General features: G+C 38.2%; 1 protein-coding gene across 1 annotated transcript in view; it reads left to right on the top strand.

Moving 5' to 3' along the window:
• LOC124741120 (mucin-2-like) overlaps window positions 1-17,402 on the top strand; it is a 261,502-nt gene that overhangs the window by 60,738 nt on the left and 183,362 nt on the right. The window contains exons 6-7 of the mRNA XM_047248654.1: window positions 4,923-5,072; window positions 12,513-12,662. Of these exons, the coding sequence (XP_047104610.1) occupies window positions 4,923-5,072; window positions 12,513-12,662 (300 nt within the window). The remainder of the gene's footprint in view (window positions 1-4,922; window positions 5,073-12,512; window positions 12,663-17,402) is intronic.

Below are 17,402 nucleotides of genomic sequence, written 5' to 3'. Positions count from 1 at the left end.
GGAACAGATGTTCTCCAGCACAAAAGCAAGTTTAATATTATGTATTAATATGTCGCCAGCCTAATTAGGAATTTTTGTCAAACAATGTAATAAAGCTCAGGGCAGTGCTAGGGCTAACTTAACTTTGTTTAACACTTACTAAACTCTTTCTTGACATCTGTTCGCACTAGAACACAGTAACCTAACCTTGCAGATAAATGTAGTACTAACTTGGAAGTGAAGACGATGTACCTTGAATGAACTAGATGCAGCAGTTAATACAACCGGTCACCAACACACATGATACTAATAACATTACTGAACAGGGCAGAGCATGAAATGATTCTGATTTAAATCGGGGTTTATTATGATCATACTCTATAACATCATTGCTTAGTAGAGTTTCTCTATGCCATTACATGAACCAGCTTGCATTAAAATAGCAAACACAGTAAATATTTCTTTCTTGAGCTCAGTTTGAAGCAATTAAACAGAAAGCAAATCTAACTACAGTGGCTCTGGAGGGACCTTTGCTTTGCTTCATTAACCAACTGGCCTAGCACATGAGGGCTATTAAACTTTAATGGTTTGATGAACCATGCTCATTAACAAAACTACTCAAGTGTGTATGGGAAATTGTGAGTATTGTCATGAATAATTATTCATTAAGTGAAGCACAACAAACTATAACTCTTCAAATAACAAGTGTGCTTTGAAAAGCAGTCTTTTAACCTTCTCAAAATATGGTTGACTGTGCAAATGCCAAAAAAATTTTATATTCAAGTTCAAACACCTACTCATAAAATGAACAGTGATAGAGCTTTGTAATTCTGATCAAAGTGCATAATTAATAATCTTTTTTACTTCTATTCAATATTATTATTCTTTTAACTAACAACTTTACTATTTACTGGTACTTTTTTAAGTAAGGCAAATTATTTAAGAAAATGATTGCAGATAGATTGAAAACCACACTGGCAGTGTAGTATTTCTCAAACTATAAAACTGAACTTTAAACACAACTCCACACATCAGAAAGTAATCACAACTATTTCTGAATAGTCTTTTCATGATAAATTAGCACACTCGGAATTAAATTCACTAGGATAGGATTCCTGGTGAGGTTTGTGATTTGGGATATTCACAGGTGCAAGACAGAGCTTTTAGCAATACCACGATTATTATGAAAATCAACCAAATTTCGCAAATACCTGGTCCATTTACAGAGTGCCAAATATAAACATTTTGGTGGAAGGCTGGTGGCACTGGTGGCGTGATTTGCAGTGGCTGTTAACATGGCGGCGATGTAGTCATGGCAGTACTGTTGGCCTCGCCCTGTTATAGGTCTTCTGAATTATATTTTTGCAGGGCCGAAAACCGTGCCATTATACATGGTATCACCAAATGCAGAATCAAAGGTGCATAAGCAACACTCTTAGCTCCTCTGCCTCAAAACTGCAAGAATGAGCCACAATGTTCCGCTACTGCTAGCGAGATATTAACCACAGCACTGCTCAAGCCAGACTCCTTAGCCGTCGCAAGGGACAAGTTGCCGCTTGCGTGAACGACACCTTTTCCATTCTGCCAGGCTACTTCTGTAGCTGCAGGGATTCCCCACATTTTTTACATTCAACCCTGCATTCCCTAACTATGGACCAAGTCATTTACAGTGCATTACATAATAATCATTCCAGTAGTTATTTACATTAACAAGCTTAATTTAAACTTTGTTCCAAAAGTTCACATAACTGAAATATGTATACGTTACCAAAGAATTTCCATTACAGATAAAAGACTCTACATACTACAGATACAGCACTCTACATAATCGACATGATCATTGGTTCAGTAATGAAATAAAATTTGTGGTATAGGGAAGGTTGATGGTGAGCTTCTAATTGTCGGACTATGTTGTTTAACTGAACTCAGCAGAAGCAAAGAAGGTCTTTTCATAGTTGTTTAGTGTTCGGCTGATCAGTGACTCGAACACAGAGCTTAATCATATGAAGCTAGAGCCATTTTAACAGACCATCAAACTTTCAGTCCAGTGCCATTGTTTTGTTGTTAGCGGAGGATGCTCCTCACTGGATGAGCGTTTCCTTTTCCTGGAGGTTAATTACAGCCTTTACAAAACATTCTTTTCCTTGTTTACCAATAATCAACTTTCACTAGTGGCCTTACCTACCTAATGTGTACTTTCGACTTGATTTTGTAATCGATGAAATAAAATCACATAATTGTCAGCTGCCTTACTGGAATTATTGTAGCCTATGGAAATTTTTGCAGGAAATGTTTCTCCCACCTGAGCAGCTGTCATCTTCTAAGAGTTTAGGTTGCACCAACACTAGATCATAGAACAAAACTCGGTGACAAGTATCAATCAAACTTCCAGAACGTTCTCCTGGTACCTTTGTTGTATTAATAGCTGCAGTAGTGTGGTATTGTGTCAAGGAAAGTTAATTATTTTCTATTTCTTTATTTTTGTGCTAAGGCATATAATTTTACTGAGAGAAGAGATGCATTTGATTTATAAGTAAGTCAATCATACGCAGTTGCTGTTCTGAGAATGGGTCCATTGTTATTCTCGAAGTGGATTCCTTTTGTTATAATTTCTGAAGAAATTTATTTTTTACTTTGAGGTGGTACTAAGCAGCTTTGTTTATCCAATATAATGTTTTTTTGAAGAGGTCATTCATTATTGTAGTTTCTTCTGTTACTATTAACACAACCGGTCATTGCAAAGACGAGACTTGTCTTCAGTAAACGTAGCTTACGTAGCACAGATAATCCCTCCAGATAAATTCCAGGTGGTAAAAGGAGGCCTAAAAAAAGTATCGTGCAATTGCGTAAGATAGTCCATAATTTTTTCTATGTGGCGTACTACATTGATGCATATTGCCTAAAAGGGCCACCCATAATTTTACTGAAACAAGTAGATTCATGCATAAGATCATAGAGATTTTGTTTTACATGTTCTCATACGGGTTGCAATAAGTTTAGTTATCAGCCATAATTTTTTATTGGAAGTTATAAATTATTCTTGCAGTGACTTACTGAATGTTGTACTCTTGATGGTCATGAAGATTGTTGTTTAAGCCTTTGAAAATGGTGCACAAAGTATTTTGTGCGTGTATGTGGTAAGTGCGCTGAACAAATCAAATCGGAAAATAATTTTCTAATTTTGAGTTGGTTTGGCTTGATGTGGTGGTTTACCAGTATGGCCCAATTGATTACTGGCAAACGTCATGAAATGTGACCAGTTAACCATCATGCAACACTTTAATTCAATAGCAAATATTGCGGAAGAAAGAAAGAAGTAATTTAGTGTTAAACGTCCTATCGACTGCAAGACCATAAGAGACGAAGCAGAATCTACAGCACTCAAATGTGGGAAAGGAAATAGATAGTGGCATTTCAAGGGAAAGGCCACAGCATTTGCATTGATCAGTTTAGGAAAAAAAAGGAAAATGTAAACCAGGATGGTTGGGTGGACATTTGAGCCATTGGGCCTTAACTTGATAAAATGAAAATGTTTGGTCCTTAGAAAAAAATGTACAATCAGAGGCTAATGAGTCCTCAGAATGTAACAATATGCATCTGGTGTAACAAAGGTCTTTTGTGCTAAGAAATTGTTCCCAGGGATATGTCCATAGTAGTTAGCATCCGTTGTATTCGTGGTTGTCTGCAAATAATTTCATTGTGTCATTTGAAATAGTAATATGTGCTCATCAAACCAAAGGAGAAAAGTAATTTTTATTTTTATCGCCTCTACGTGTCTTTTCAACAATGATGGGTGGTGTTGATTTCAACTGTCACACAAAACTTTTCGGGCCATCATTTCAAGTTAAGACATGTCACTCGTAGCAACTGGCAAAAAGGAATTCGATAATAAACATTTTCTTGCGTGCAGTCAACAACGATGATGCATGCAGGCATGCAGCATGCAGGCTTAGATTTCCACTCCGCACAGAAGTTTCCATTAAGTTATTTCCGTTTCAGACATATGCAAATCGCGCTACAGCTAGTCTAAGCAGATGTTTAATGTGTATTTGTGGTTAGAAAACAATGATAGGTGCTGGATTCAAATCCCAGTGAAGGTACAAAATACTTTCTCAACATTTCAGATTCGCATCTAGCTATATTTGGTTATGTAATGTATTATTGCCCTTAGTTAACAATCCTATTACTTGCTGGGTTTGAATCATCTAACACAAAACTTTATGCTATGTCATTTCAACATTTGCACACACATGCTTACATGTGGCCAAAATGATATTTAAGATCTTTCATACGTACTTAAGAGACAATAGTTGCTTAAAGTTGAAACTTAAGTTTCTGGAATGTCATTTATTGCAATAAACTTGAGTTTACAAGTGTTGTAGACTGTCACCTGATTATACCAGGTTTCGTGATATTTACATTATCGTGACATTAGTCTGATTGTGGACTCAGTATTACAGATCAATTTCTTCAAGTAGTGTCTCGTAGTAACCATTTTGTAGAGTGAAATGCCCGTACTGAAAAGAGATCGGAGGGACTGTAAGACTGTAACATTATGTGGGTGCATACAACTTAGGTGGAGTGGAATTCAGGCCGTAGGTATAGATTTGATGGTGATAATACCTGAGCTGACCTCTCCAGTAATTCTGTAATTGAGTTTTTGCAAATGTATGTACCTTCTGGCTGCACTTTGTTTTGAACTACATGTTGTATCGTGTTCGGCGACTGCCGTGGGAAGCTCGGGTGGTGCAGCTGATAGTTACTAGCTTACTGGTCATTCATTTGTATTGACGGGAGCCCTGTCCCCATATGTGGCACATGTCGTCCATATAGTTGCCAGTGTGTGGATGGTCCCTCAGCAGTGCTGGCCATAGGGAGGCACCCCCACATCCCCACGAGGAAACACCAGCCAGCTCACACCCTGCCTCTCTCTGTATGTGCAGCGCACCAGTCGTTACGGAGCTGAGTACCACAACCAGAACCACCACCACCTCCGCCGCTGCCGCCACCTCTGCCAGCGCACTTCGCCAGACACCTGCTGCTGCGCAGCCCACGACTACTCAACCTGATAAGGCCACTGTCTCTCAAATGCGGTGAGTTCCCTCAACACACACACACACACACACACACACACACACACACACACACACACACACACAACATTGTAAGGTAGATCAGAAATAAATACTCAAAAGCATCAGAACATACATTCATGGGTGGTATCCTCAGGAATAGATCATAGTATCATGGGAGAGAGGTTAATTAAGAATAGGTTGGTAGAGAAAATAGCTATTGTCAACAGTTCAGTGACTTATTCTCATCAAGATCAGCAAACCAATGCCAGCAATAATTCATGCAATGTCATCCACAGAAAATTTAGTGGCAGGTAGAGTATGAGTGCACTGAATGTGTAACACAATGTCAAATGAGATAATTGTATGTTACTCTAGATGTATTGGAATGATCTAGCAGAGGTCACACATACACACATTTATGAGACCATTTTTGGTTCTCGTCAGGAATGAGGCAGGAAAAACAACCCAATAATTTGCTATAAAGTTTCTGTTAGTAACAAAAATTACACTCTGCAAGCACCAGCCAGAAGCAAACGTCAGCAGAGCCTTAGCTTGTCAGGGAGTGGTCCACCTTGGTTGCCCCACTGCTGTAACAGCCAGTCCCAGTAACCACAGACATGCGAAACAGAAACTCTGCCTCCTGTTGACAATGTGTCGTCTATCTGTGTGAGCAACAGATTTACAGTGCCATGAGCACCCAGAATCCACTGTCATTTGTGGCATGCATTCGTCTGTCTTTCCCTTCAGTTTTTAACCTCAACAACTACCTCTAGTGCCACGGCAGTTATTCCCTGATGCCTTCAAATATAACTTACTATGCTGACCCTCGTACTTGTCACAGTTTTCCACATATCACAATATCCACACCTGTTCTGCAGAGACGTTCCACAGTTCTGTTATGAGTTCACCTAGTTTAAACATCCTTGTATAGCACCAAATTTGGAATGCTTAGATTCCCCTCTTGTTTTTTTCCATAATCCACGATTAATTTTTATGCAGTACTGTGCTCCAAACATACATTAAGGGACATCCAATACAAATTAAGGCCTATCCTTGGTATTAGTAACTTTGTTTTACAAGGAATCTCCTGCTTTCCCATGCAACATTACTCCTTGTGACAACCACGCTCTGTCCCTCAGTGTAAATTAGCTTCATGTGTAATAGTCACTACAAGCAGTCTACTGCGTGGTCCTTAATTCCGATGTAAACATTGCCACCAATGTTATTTCTGCTACTCAGCAATACTTTCCTCTTTCTTCCATTCATTAATCCTGATTTAGTGTTCATTCAACTATTTCTTACATTCATCAACTCTGGTGATTCATTCAGACTTTCAGTGAACACAGAAATATCACCAGTGAATTTTATTAAACAAAATCGTTTTCACCTTCAGTTTTAATTAAATTCCTGGAAGTTTCTTCAATTCCACCAATGATTCTTCAGTGTTCATCTGAACATTTGTGGAGACTACCTGCATCTTTATCTTTAATCATCTTTGATTCAGAGTACCAATTCTTGTTGATTATTGCTCATATTCTATGTTATCTGCTGTACCATATACGCACCTTTTAGAGAAAAAAAAATTCACTGTTTCATGCTGTCAAATGTCAGGTAAAGATCTACAAATCCAATAAATATCTCTTGATTTTTCTCACACATTCCTGCCACTATAAGGTTGAAGGTCAAGTTGTCCTCACTGGATCCATTACTCCAAATTTAGCATCCTCAAACAGATCATAAGCTTTGTCTTCCATTCTTCTGGATATTGTTATTTTTGTCAGTAAGTTGGATTCATGAGTTGTTTGGCTCATTGTGCGTAAGCTATCACACTTACCAGCGCTTGGTCACTTCTGTAGTGTTTGGATGTCTTTTTCGGGCTGTCTGTTGTTATGAATTGTCTCTCATCGATTATATAGACGAACTTGAAAATTCGTTTGATCGCCATTCAATATCAGATTATCTAGAGCCTCATAGAAGTTAAAATTCACATTCCATTCCTGTGTACTTCAGTATCCTATTTATTTACACACTGAATTCACGTAACAACTCTCTTAAAATTTACTTCACTCATTGTCATAACTAAATTGTGATCTGACTGTACATCTGGTCCTGGGTACACCTTAAAATCCAATATCTGATTCTATAATGTGTGTCTGGTTGTGATGTACTCCAGCTGGAAATGTCTTTACCAACTAAAGCTCTGCCTCCCTCCTTAAGAGCTGAAAATGCCAAGATACCGAAGCAGCCATACAAATGTACTAGCAGCAAGTCAGCCATCATGTGGTGGAATGGTGCAGGAGGGCTCCTCCAAAGGGAGTGCTTGTAATGGTAACACCGACCACCATAAATGGCAGTCAGTGATTACATTAAACCTCTATGAGGAATTTTTGAGAAAGTTGTGACCGTGAGATAACCTAATGGGAACAGAACAAACAATCTGTTTGACTGGGATTCACTTCCAAAACACTCCAGCAGAGTATAACCAACACTAAACAGGTGGGTGAGGAACAGATGTTCTCCAGCACAAAAGCAAGTTTAATATTACGTATTAATATGTCGCCAGCCTAATTAGGAATTTTTGTCAAACAATGTAATAAAGCTCAGGGCAGTGCTAGGGCTAACTTAACTTTGTTTAACACCTACTAAACTCTTTCTTGACATCTGTTCGCACTAGAACACAATAACCTAACCTTGCAGATAAATGTAGTACTAACTTGGAAGTGAAGACGATGTACCTTGAATGAACTAGATGCAGCAGTTAATACAACCGGTCACCAACACACATGATACTAATAGCATTACTGAACAGGGCAGAGCATGAAATGATTCTGATTTAAATCGGGGTTTATTATGATCATACTCTATAACATCATTGCTTAGTAGAGTTTCTCTATGCCATTACATGAACCAGCTTGCATTAAAATAGCAAACACAGTAAATATTTCTTTCTTGAGCTCAGTTTGAAGCAATTAAACAGAAAGCAAATCTAACTACAGTGGCTCTGGAGGGACCTTTGCTTTGCTTCATTAACCAACTGGCCTAGCACATGAGGGCTATTAAACTTTAATGGTTTGATGAACCATGCTCATTAACAAAACTACTCAAGTGTGTATGGGAAATTGTGAGTATTGTCATGAATAATTATTCATTAAGTGAAGCACAACAAACTATAACTCTTCAAATAACAAGTGTGCTTTGAAAAGCAGTCTTTTAACCTTCTCAAAATATGGTTGACTGTGCAAATGCCAAAAAAATTTTATATTCAAGTTCAAACACCTGCTCATAAAATGAACAGTGATAGAGCTTTGTAATTCTGATCAAAGTGCATAATTAATAATCTTTTTTACTTCTATTCAATATTATTATTCTTTTAACTAACAACTTTACTATTTACTGGTACTTTTTTAAGTAAGGCAAATTATTTAAGAAAATGATTGCAGATAGATTGAAAACCACACTGGCAGTGTAGTATTTCTCAAACTATAAAACTGAACTTTAAACACAACTCCACACATCAGAAAGTAATCACAACTATTTCTGAATAGTCTTTTCATGATAAATTAGCACACTCGGAATTAAATTCACTAGGATAGGATTCCTGGTGAGGTTTGTGATTTGGGATAATCACAGGTGCAAGACAGAGCTTTTAGCAATACCACGATTATTATTGAAATCAACCAAATTTCACAAATACCTGGTCCATTTACAGAGTGCCAAATATAAACATTTTGGTGGAAGGCTGGTGGCACTGGTGGCATGATTTGCAGTAGCTGTTAACATGACGGCGATGTAGTCATGGCAGTACTGTTGGCCTCGCCCTGTTATAGGTCTTCTGAATTATATTTTTGCAGGGCCGAAAACCGTGCCATTATACATGGTATCACCAAATGCAGAATCAAAGGTGCATAAGCAACGCTCTTAGCTCCTCTGCCTCAAAACTGCAAGAATGAGCCACAATGTTCTGCTACTGCTAGCGAGATATTAACCACAGCACTGCTCAAGCCAGACTCCTTAGCCGTCGCAAGGGACAAGTTGCCGCTTGCGTGAACGACACCTTTTCCATTCTGCCAGGCTACTTCTGTAGCTGCAGGGATTCCCCACATTTTTTACATTCAACCCTGCATTCCCTAACTATGGACCAAGTCATTTACAGTGCATTACATAATAATCATTCCAGTAGTTATTTACATTAACAAGCTTAATTTAAACTTTGTTCCAAAAGTTCACATAACTGAAATATGTATACGTTACCAAAGAATTTCCATTACAGATAAAAGCTCTACATACGACAAATACAGCACTCTACATAATCGACATGATCATTGGTTCAGTAATGAAATAAAATTTCTGGTATAGGAAAGGTTGATGGTGAGCTTCTAATTGTCGGACTATGTTGTTTAACTGAACTCAGCAGAAGCTAAGAAGGTCTTTTCATAGTTGTTTAGTGTTCGGCTGATCAGTGACTCGAACACAGAGCTTAATCATATGAAGCTAGAGCCATTTTAACAGACCATCAAACTTTCAGTCCAGTGCCATTGTTTTGTTGTTAGTGGAGGATGCTCCTCACTGGATGAGCGTTTCCTTTTCCTGGAGGTTAATTACAGCCTTTACAAAACATGCTTTTCCTTGTTTACCAATAATCAACTTTCACTAGTGGCCTTACCTACCTAATGTGTACTTTCGACTTGATTTTGTAATCGATGAAATAAAATCACATAATTGTCAGCTGCCTTACTGGAATTATTGTAGCCTATGGAAATTTTTGCAGGAAATGTTTCTCCCACCTGAGCAGCTGTCATCTTCTAAGAGTTTAGGTTGCACCAACACTAGATCATAGAACAAAACTCGGTGACAAGTATCAATCAAACTTCCAGAACGTTCTCCTGGTACCTTTGTTGTATTAATAGCTGCAGTAGTGTGGTATTGTGTCAAGGAAAGTTAATTATTTTCGAGTTCTTTATTTTTGTGCTAAGGCATATAATTTCACTAAGAGAAGAGATGCATTTGATTTATAAGGAAGTCAATCATACGCAGTTGCTGTTCTGAGAATGGGTCCATTGTTATTCTCGAAGTGGATTCCTTTTGTTATAATTTCTGAAGAAATTTATTTTTTACTTTGAGGTGGTACTAAGCAGCTTTGTTTATCCAATATAATGTTTTTTTGAAGAGGTCATTCATTATTGTAGTTTCTTCTGTTACTATTAACACAACCGGTCATTGCAAAGACGAGACTTGTCTTCAGTAAACGTAGCTTACGTAGCACAGATAATCCCTCCAGATAAATTCCAGGTGGTAAAAGGAGGCCTAAAAAAAGTATCGTGCAATTGCGTAAGATAGTCCATAATTTTTTCTATGTGGCGTACTACATTGATGCATATTGCCTAAAAGGGCCACCCATAATTTTACTGAAACAAGTAGATTCATGCATAAGATCATAGAGATTTTGTTTTACATGTTCTCATACAGGTTGCAATAAGTTTAGTTATCAGCCATAATTTTTTATTGGAAGTTATAAATTATTCTTGGAGTGACTTACTGAATGTTGTACTCTTGATGGTCATGAAGATTGTTGTTTAAGCCTTTGAAAATGGTGCACAAAGTATTTTGTGCGTGTATGTGGTAAGTGCGCTGAACAAATCAAATCGGAAAATAATTTTCTAATTTTGAGTTGGTTTGTCTTGATGTGGTGGTTTACCAGTATGGCCCAATTGATTACTGGCAAACGTCATGAAATGTGACCAGTTAACCATCATGCAACACTTTAATTCAATAGCAAATATTGCGGAAGAAAGAAAGAAGTAATTTAGTGTTAAACGTCCTATCGACTGCAAGACCATAAGAGACGAAGCAGAATCTACAGCACTCAAATGTGGGAAAGGAAATAGATAGTGGCATTTCAAGGGAAAGGCCACAGCATTTGCATTGATCAGTTTAGGAAAAAAAAGGAAAATGTAAACCAGGATGGTTGGGTGGACATTTGAGCCATTGGGCCTTAACTTGATAAAATGAAAATGTTTGGTCCTTAGAAAAAAATGTACAATCACAGGCTAATGAGTCCTCAGAATGTAACAATATGCATCTGGTGTGACAAAGGTCTTTTGTGCTAAGAAATTGTTCCCAGGGATATGTCCATAGTAGTTAGCATCCGTTGTATTCGTGGTTGTCTGCAAATAATTTCATTGTGTCATTTGAAATAGTAATATGTGCTCATCAAACCAAAGGAGAAAAGTAATTTTTATTTTTATCGCCTCTACGTGTCTTTTCAACAATGATGGGTGGTGTTGATTTCAACTGTCACACAAAACTTTTCGGGCCATCATTTCAAGTTAAGACGTGTCACTCGTAGCAACTGGCAAAAAGGAATTCGATAATAAACATTTTCTTGTGTGCAGTCAACAACGATGATGCATGCAGGCATGCAGCATGCAGGCTTAGATTTCCACTCCACACAGAAGTTTCCATTAAGTTATTTCCGTTTCAGACATATGCAAATCTCGCTACAGCTAGTCTAAGCAGATGTTTAATGTGTATTTGTGGTTAGAAAACAATGATAGGTGCTGGATTCAAATCCCAGTGAAGGTACAAAATACTTTCTCAACATTTCAGATTCGCATCTAGCTATATTTGGATATGTAATGTATTATTGCCCTTAGTTAACAATCCTATTACTTGCTGGGTTTGAATCATCTAACACAAAACTTTATGCTATGTCATTTCAACATTTGCACACACATGCTTACATGTGGCCAAAATGATATTTAAGATCTTTCATACTTACTTAAGAGACAATAGTTGCTTAATTGTAATACAAATGTCTTAGTCATGTAATTTAAAGTTGAAACTTAAGTTTCTGGAATGTCATTTATTGCAATAAACTTGAGTTTAGAAGTGTTGTAGACTGTCACCTGATTATACCAGGTTTCGTGATATTTACATTATCGTGACATTAGTCTGATTGTGGACTCAGTATTACAGATGAATTTCTTCAAGTAGTGTCTCGTAGTAACCATTTTGTAGAGTGAAATGCCCGTACTGAAAAGAGATCGGAGGGACTGTAAGACTGTAACATTATGTGGGTGCATACAACTTAGGTGGAGTGGAATTCAGGCCGTTGGTATAGATTTGATGGTGATAATACCTGAGCTGACCTCTCCAGTAATTCTGTAATTGAGTTTTTGCAAATGTATGTACCTTCTGGCTGCACTTTGTTTTGAACTACATGTTGTATCGTGTTCGGCGACTGCCGTGGGAAGCTCGGGTGGTGCAGCTGATAGTTACTAGCTTACTGGTCATTCATTTGTATTGACGGGAGCCCTGTCCCAATATGTGGCACATGTCGTCCATATAGTTGCCAGTGTGTGGATGGTCCCTCAGCAGTGCTGGCCATAGGGAGGCACCCCCACATCCCCACGAGGAAACACCAGCCAGCTCACACCCTGCCTCTCTCTGTATGTGCAGCGCACCAGTCGTTACGGAGCTGAGTACCACAACCAGAACCACCACCACCTCCGCCGCTGCCGCCACCTCTGCCAGCGCACTTCGCCAGACACCTGCTGCTGCGCAGCCCACGACTACTCAACCTGATAAGGCCACTGTCTCTCAAATGCGGTGAGTTCCCTCAACACACACACACACACACACACACACACACACACAACATTGTAAGGTAGATCAGAAATAAATACTCAAAAGCATCAGAACATACATTCATGGGTGGTATCCTCAGGAATAGATCATAGTATCATGGGAGAGAGGTTAATTAAGAATAGGTTGGTAGAGAAAATAGCTATTGTCAACAGTTCAGTGACTTATTCTCATCAAGTTTAGCAAACCAATGCCAGCAATAATTCATGCAATGTCATCCACAGAAAATTTAGTGGCAGGTAGAGTATGAGTGCACTGAATGTGTAACACAATGTCAAATGAGATAATTGTATGTTACTCTAGATGTATTGGAATGATCTAGCAGAGGTCACACATACACACATTTATGAGACCATTTTTGGTTCTCGTCAGGAATGAGGCAGGAAAAACAACCCAATAATTTGCTATAAAGTTTCTGTTAGTAACAAAAATTACACTCTGCAAGCACCAGCCAGAAGCAAACGTCAGCAGAGCCTTAGCTTGTCAGGGAGTGGTCCACCTTGGTTGCCCCACTGCTGTAACAGCCAGTCCCTGTAACCACAGACATGCGAAACAGAAACTCTGCCTCCTGTTGACAATGTGTCTATCTGTGTGAGCAACAGATTTACAGTGCCATGAGCACCCAGAATCCACTGTCATTTGTGGCATGCATTCCTCTGTCTTTCCCTTCAGTTTTTAACCTCAACAACTACCTCTAGTGCCACGGCAGTTATTCCCTGATGCCTTCAAATATAACTTACTATGCTGACCCTCGTACTTGTCACAGTTTTCCACATATCACAATATCCTCACCTGTTCTGCAGAGACGTTCCACAGTTCTGTTATGAGTTCACCTAGTTTAAACATCCTTGTATAGCACCAAATTTGGAATGCTTAGATTCCCCTCTTGTTTTTTTCCATAATCCACGATTAATTTTTATGCAGTACTGTGCTCCAAACATACATTAAGGGACATCCAATACAAATTAAGGCCTATCCTTGGTATTAGTAACTTTGTTTTACAAGGAATCTCCTGCTTTCCCATGCAACATTACTCCTTGTGACAACCACGCTCTGTCCCTCAGTGTAAATTAGCTTCATGTGTAATAGTCACTACAAGCAGTCTACTGCGTGGTCCTTAATTCCGATGTAAACATTGCCACCAATGTTATTTCTGCTACTCAGCAATACTTTCCTCTTTCTTCCATTCATTAATCCTGATTTAGTGTTCATTCAACTATTTCTTACATTCATCAACTCTGGTGATTCATTCAGACTTTCAGTGAACACAGAAATATCACCAGTGAATTTTATTAAACAAAATCGTTTTCACCTTCAGTTTTAATTAAATTCCTGGAAGTTTCTTCAATTCCACCAATGATTCTTCAGTGTTCATCTGAACATTTGTGGAGACTACCTGCATCTTTATCTTTAATCATCTTTGATTCAGAGTACCAATTCTTGTTGATTATTGCTCATATTCTATGTTATCTGCTGTACCATATACGTACCTTTTAGAGAAAAAAAAATTCACTGTTTCATGCTGTCAAATGTCAGGTAAAGATCTACAAATCCAATAAATATCTCTTGATTTTTCTCACACATTCCTGCCACTATAAGGTTGAAGGTCAAGTTGTCCTCCCTGGATCCATTACTCCAAATTTAGCATCCTCAAACAGATCATAAGCTTTGTCTTCCATTCTTCTGGATATTGTTATTTTTGTCAGTAAGTTGGATTCATGAGTTGTTTGGCTCATTGTGCGTAAGCTATCACACTTACCAGCGCTTGGTCACTTCTGTAGTGTTTGGATGTCTTTTTCTGGCTGTCTGTTGTTATGAATTGTCTCTCATCGATTATATAGACGAACTTGAAAATTCGTTTGATCGCCATTCAATATCAGATTATCTAGAGCCTCATAGAAGTTAAAATTCACATTCCATTCCTGTGTACTTCAGTATCCTATTTATTTACACACTGAATTCACGTAACAACTCTCTTAAAATTTACTTCACTCATTGTCATAACTAAATTGTGATCTGACTGTACATCTGGTCCTGGGTACACCTTAAAATCCAATATCTGATTCTATAATGTGTGTCTGGTTGTGATGTACTCCAGCTGGAAATGTCTTTACCAACTAAAGCTCTGCCTCCCTCCTTAAGAGCTGAAAATGCCAAGATACCGAAGCAGCCATACAAATGTACTAGCAGCAAGTCAGCCATCATGTGGTGGAATGGTGCAGGAGGGCTCCTCCAAAGGGAGTGCTTGTAATGGTAACACCGACCACCATAAATGGCAGTCAGTGATTACATTAAACCTCTATGAGGAATTTTTGAGAAAGTTGTGACCGTGAGATAACCTAATGGGAACAGAACAAACAATCTGTTTGACTGGGATTCACTTCCAAAACACTCCAGCAGAGTATAACCAACACTAAACAGGTGGGTGAGGAACAGATGTTCTCCAGCACAAAAGCAAGTTTAATATTACGTATTAATATGTCGCCAGCCTAATTAGGAATTTTTGTCAAACAATGTAATAAAGCTCAGGGCAGTGCTAGGGCTAACTTAACTTTGTTTAACACCTACTAAACTCTTTCTTGACATCTGTTCGCACTAGAACACAGTAACCTAACCTTGCAGATAAATGTAGTACTAACTTGGAAGTGAAGACGATGTACCTTGAATGAACTAGATGCAGCAGTTAATACAACCGGTCACCAACACACATGATACTAATAGCATTACTGAACAGGGCAGAGCATGAAATGATTCTGATTTAAATCGGGGTTTATTATGATCATACTCTATAACATCATTGCTTAGTAGAGTTTCTCTATGCCATTACATGAACCAGCTTGCATTAAAATAGCAAACACAGTAAATATTTCTTTCTTGAGCTCAGTTTGAAGCAATTAAACAGATAGCAAATCTAAATACAGTGGCTCTGGAGGGACCTTTGCTTTGCTTCATTAACCAACTGGCCTAGCACATGAGGGCTATTAAACTTTAATGGTTTGATGAACCATGCTCATTAACAAAACTACTCAAGTGTGTATGGGAAATTGTGAGTATTGTCATGAATAATTATTCATTAAGTGAAGCACAACAAACTATAACTCTTCAAATAACAAGTGTGCTTTGAAAAGCAGTCTTTTAACCTTCTCAAAATATGGTTGACTGTGCAAATGCCAAAAAAATTTTATATTCAAGTTCAAACACCTACTCATAAAATGAACAGTGATAGGGCTTTGTAATTCTGATCAAAGTGCATAATTAATAATCTTTTTTACTTCTATTCAATATTATTATTCTTTTAACTAACAACTTTACTATTTACTGGTACTTTTTTAAGTAAGGCAAATTATTTAAGAAAATGATTGCAGATAGATTGAAAACCACACTGGCAGTGTAGTATTTCTCAAACTATAAAACTGAACTTTAAACACAACTCCACACATCAGAAAGTAATCACAACTATTTCTGAATAGTCTTTTCATGATAAATTAGCACACTCGGAATTAAATTCACTAGGATAGGATTCCTGGTGAGGTTTGTGATTTGGGATAATCACAGGTGCAAGACAGAGCTTTTAGCAATACCACGATTATTATGAAAATCAACCAAATTTCGCAAATACCTAGTCCATTTACAGAGTGCCAAATATAAACATTTTGGTGGAAGGCTGGTGGCACTGGTGGCGTGATTTGCAGTGGCTGTTAACATGGCGGCGATGTAGTCATGGCAGTACTGTTGGCCTCGCCCTGTTATAGGTCTTCTGAATTATATTTTTGCAGGGCCGAAAACCATGCCATTATACATGGTATCACCAAATGCAGAATCAAAGGTGCATAAGTAACACTCTTAGCTCCTCTGCCTCAAAACTTCAAGAATGAGCCACAATGTTCCGCTACTGCTAGCGAGATATTAACCACAGCACTGCTCAAGCCAGACTCCTTAGCCGTCGCAAGGGACAAGTTGCCGCTTGCGTGAACGACACCTTTTCCATTCTGCCAGGCTACTTCTGTAGCTGCAGGGATTCCCCACATTTTTTACATTCAACCCTGCATTCCCTAACTATGGACCAAGTCATTTACAGTGCATTACATAATAATCATTCCAGTAGTTATTTACATTAACAAGCTTAATTTAAACTTTGTTCCAAAAGTTCACATAACTGAAATATGTATACGTTACCAAAGAATTTCCATTACAGATAAAAGACTCCACATACGACAGATACAGCACTCTACATAATCGACATGATCATTGGTTCAGTAATGAAATAAAATTTCTGGTATAGGAAAGGTTGATGGTGAGCTTCTAATTGTCGGACTATGTTGTTTAACTGAACTCAGCAGAAGCTAAGAGGGTCTTTTCATAGTTGTTTAGTGTTCGGCTGATCAGTGACTCGAACACAGAGCTTAATCATATGAAGCTAGAGCCATTTTAACAGACCATCAAACTTTCAGTCCAGTGCCATTGTTTTGTTGTTAGCGGAGGATGCTCCTCACTGGATGAGCGTTTCCTTTTCCTGGAGGTTAATTACAGCCTTTACAAAACATTCTTTTCCTTGTTTACCAATAATCAACTTTCACTAGTGGCCTTACCTACCTAATGTGTACTTTCGACTTGATTTTGTAATCGATGAAATAAAAGCACATAATTGTCAGCTGCCTTACTGAAATTATTGTAGCCTATGGAAATTTTTGCAGGAAATGTTTC

This window comes from Schistocerca piceifrons, unplaced genomic scaffold, assembly GCF_021461385.2.
Source record: "Schistocerca piceifrons isolate TAMUIC-IGC-003096 unplaced genomic scaffold, iqSchPice1.1 HiC_scaffold_1870, whole genome shotgun sequence".
In the NCBI taxonomy this organism is placed as follows: domain Eukaryota; kingdom Metazoa; phylum Arthropoda; class Insecta; order Orthoptera; family Acrididae; genus Schistocerca; species Schistocerca piceifrons.
Note: the sequence above shows the minus strand (reverse complement) of the source record. Positions and strands in the feature narration are given on the sequence as shown.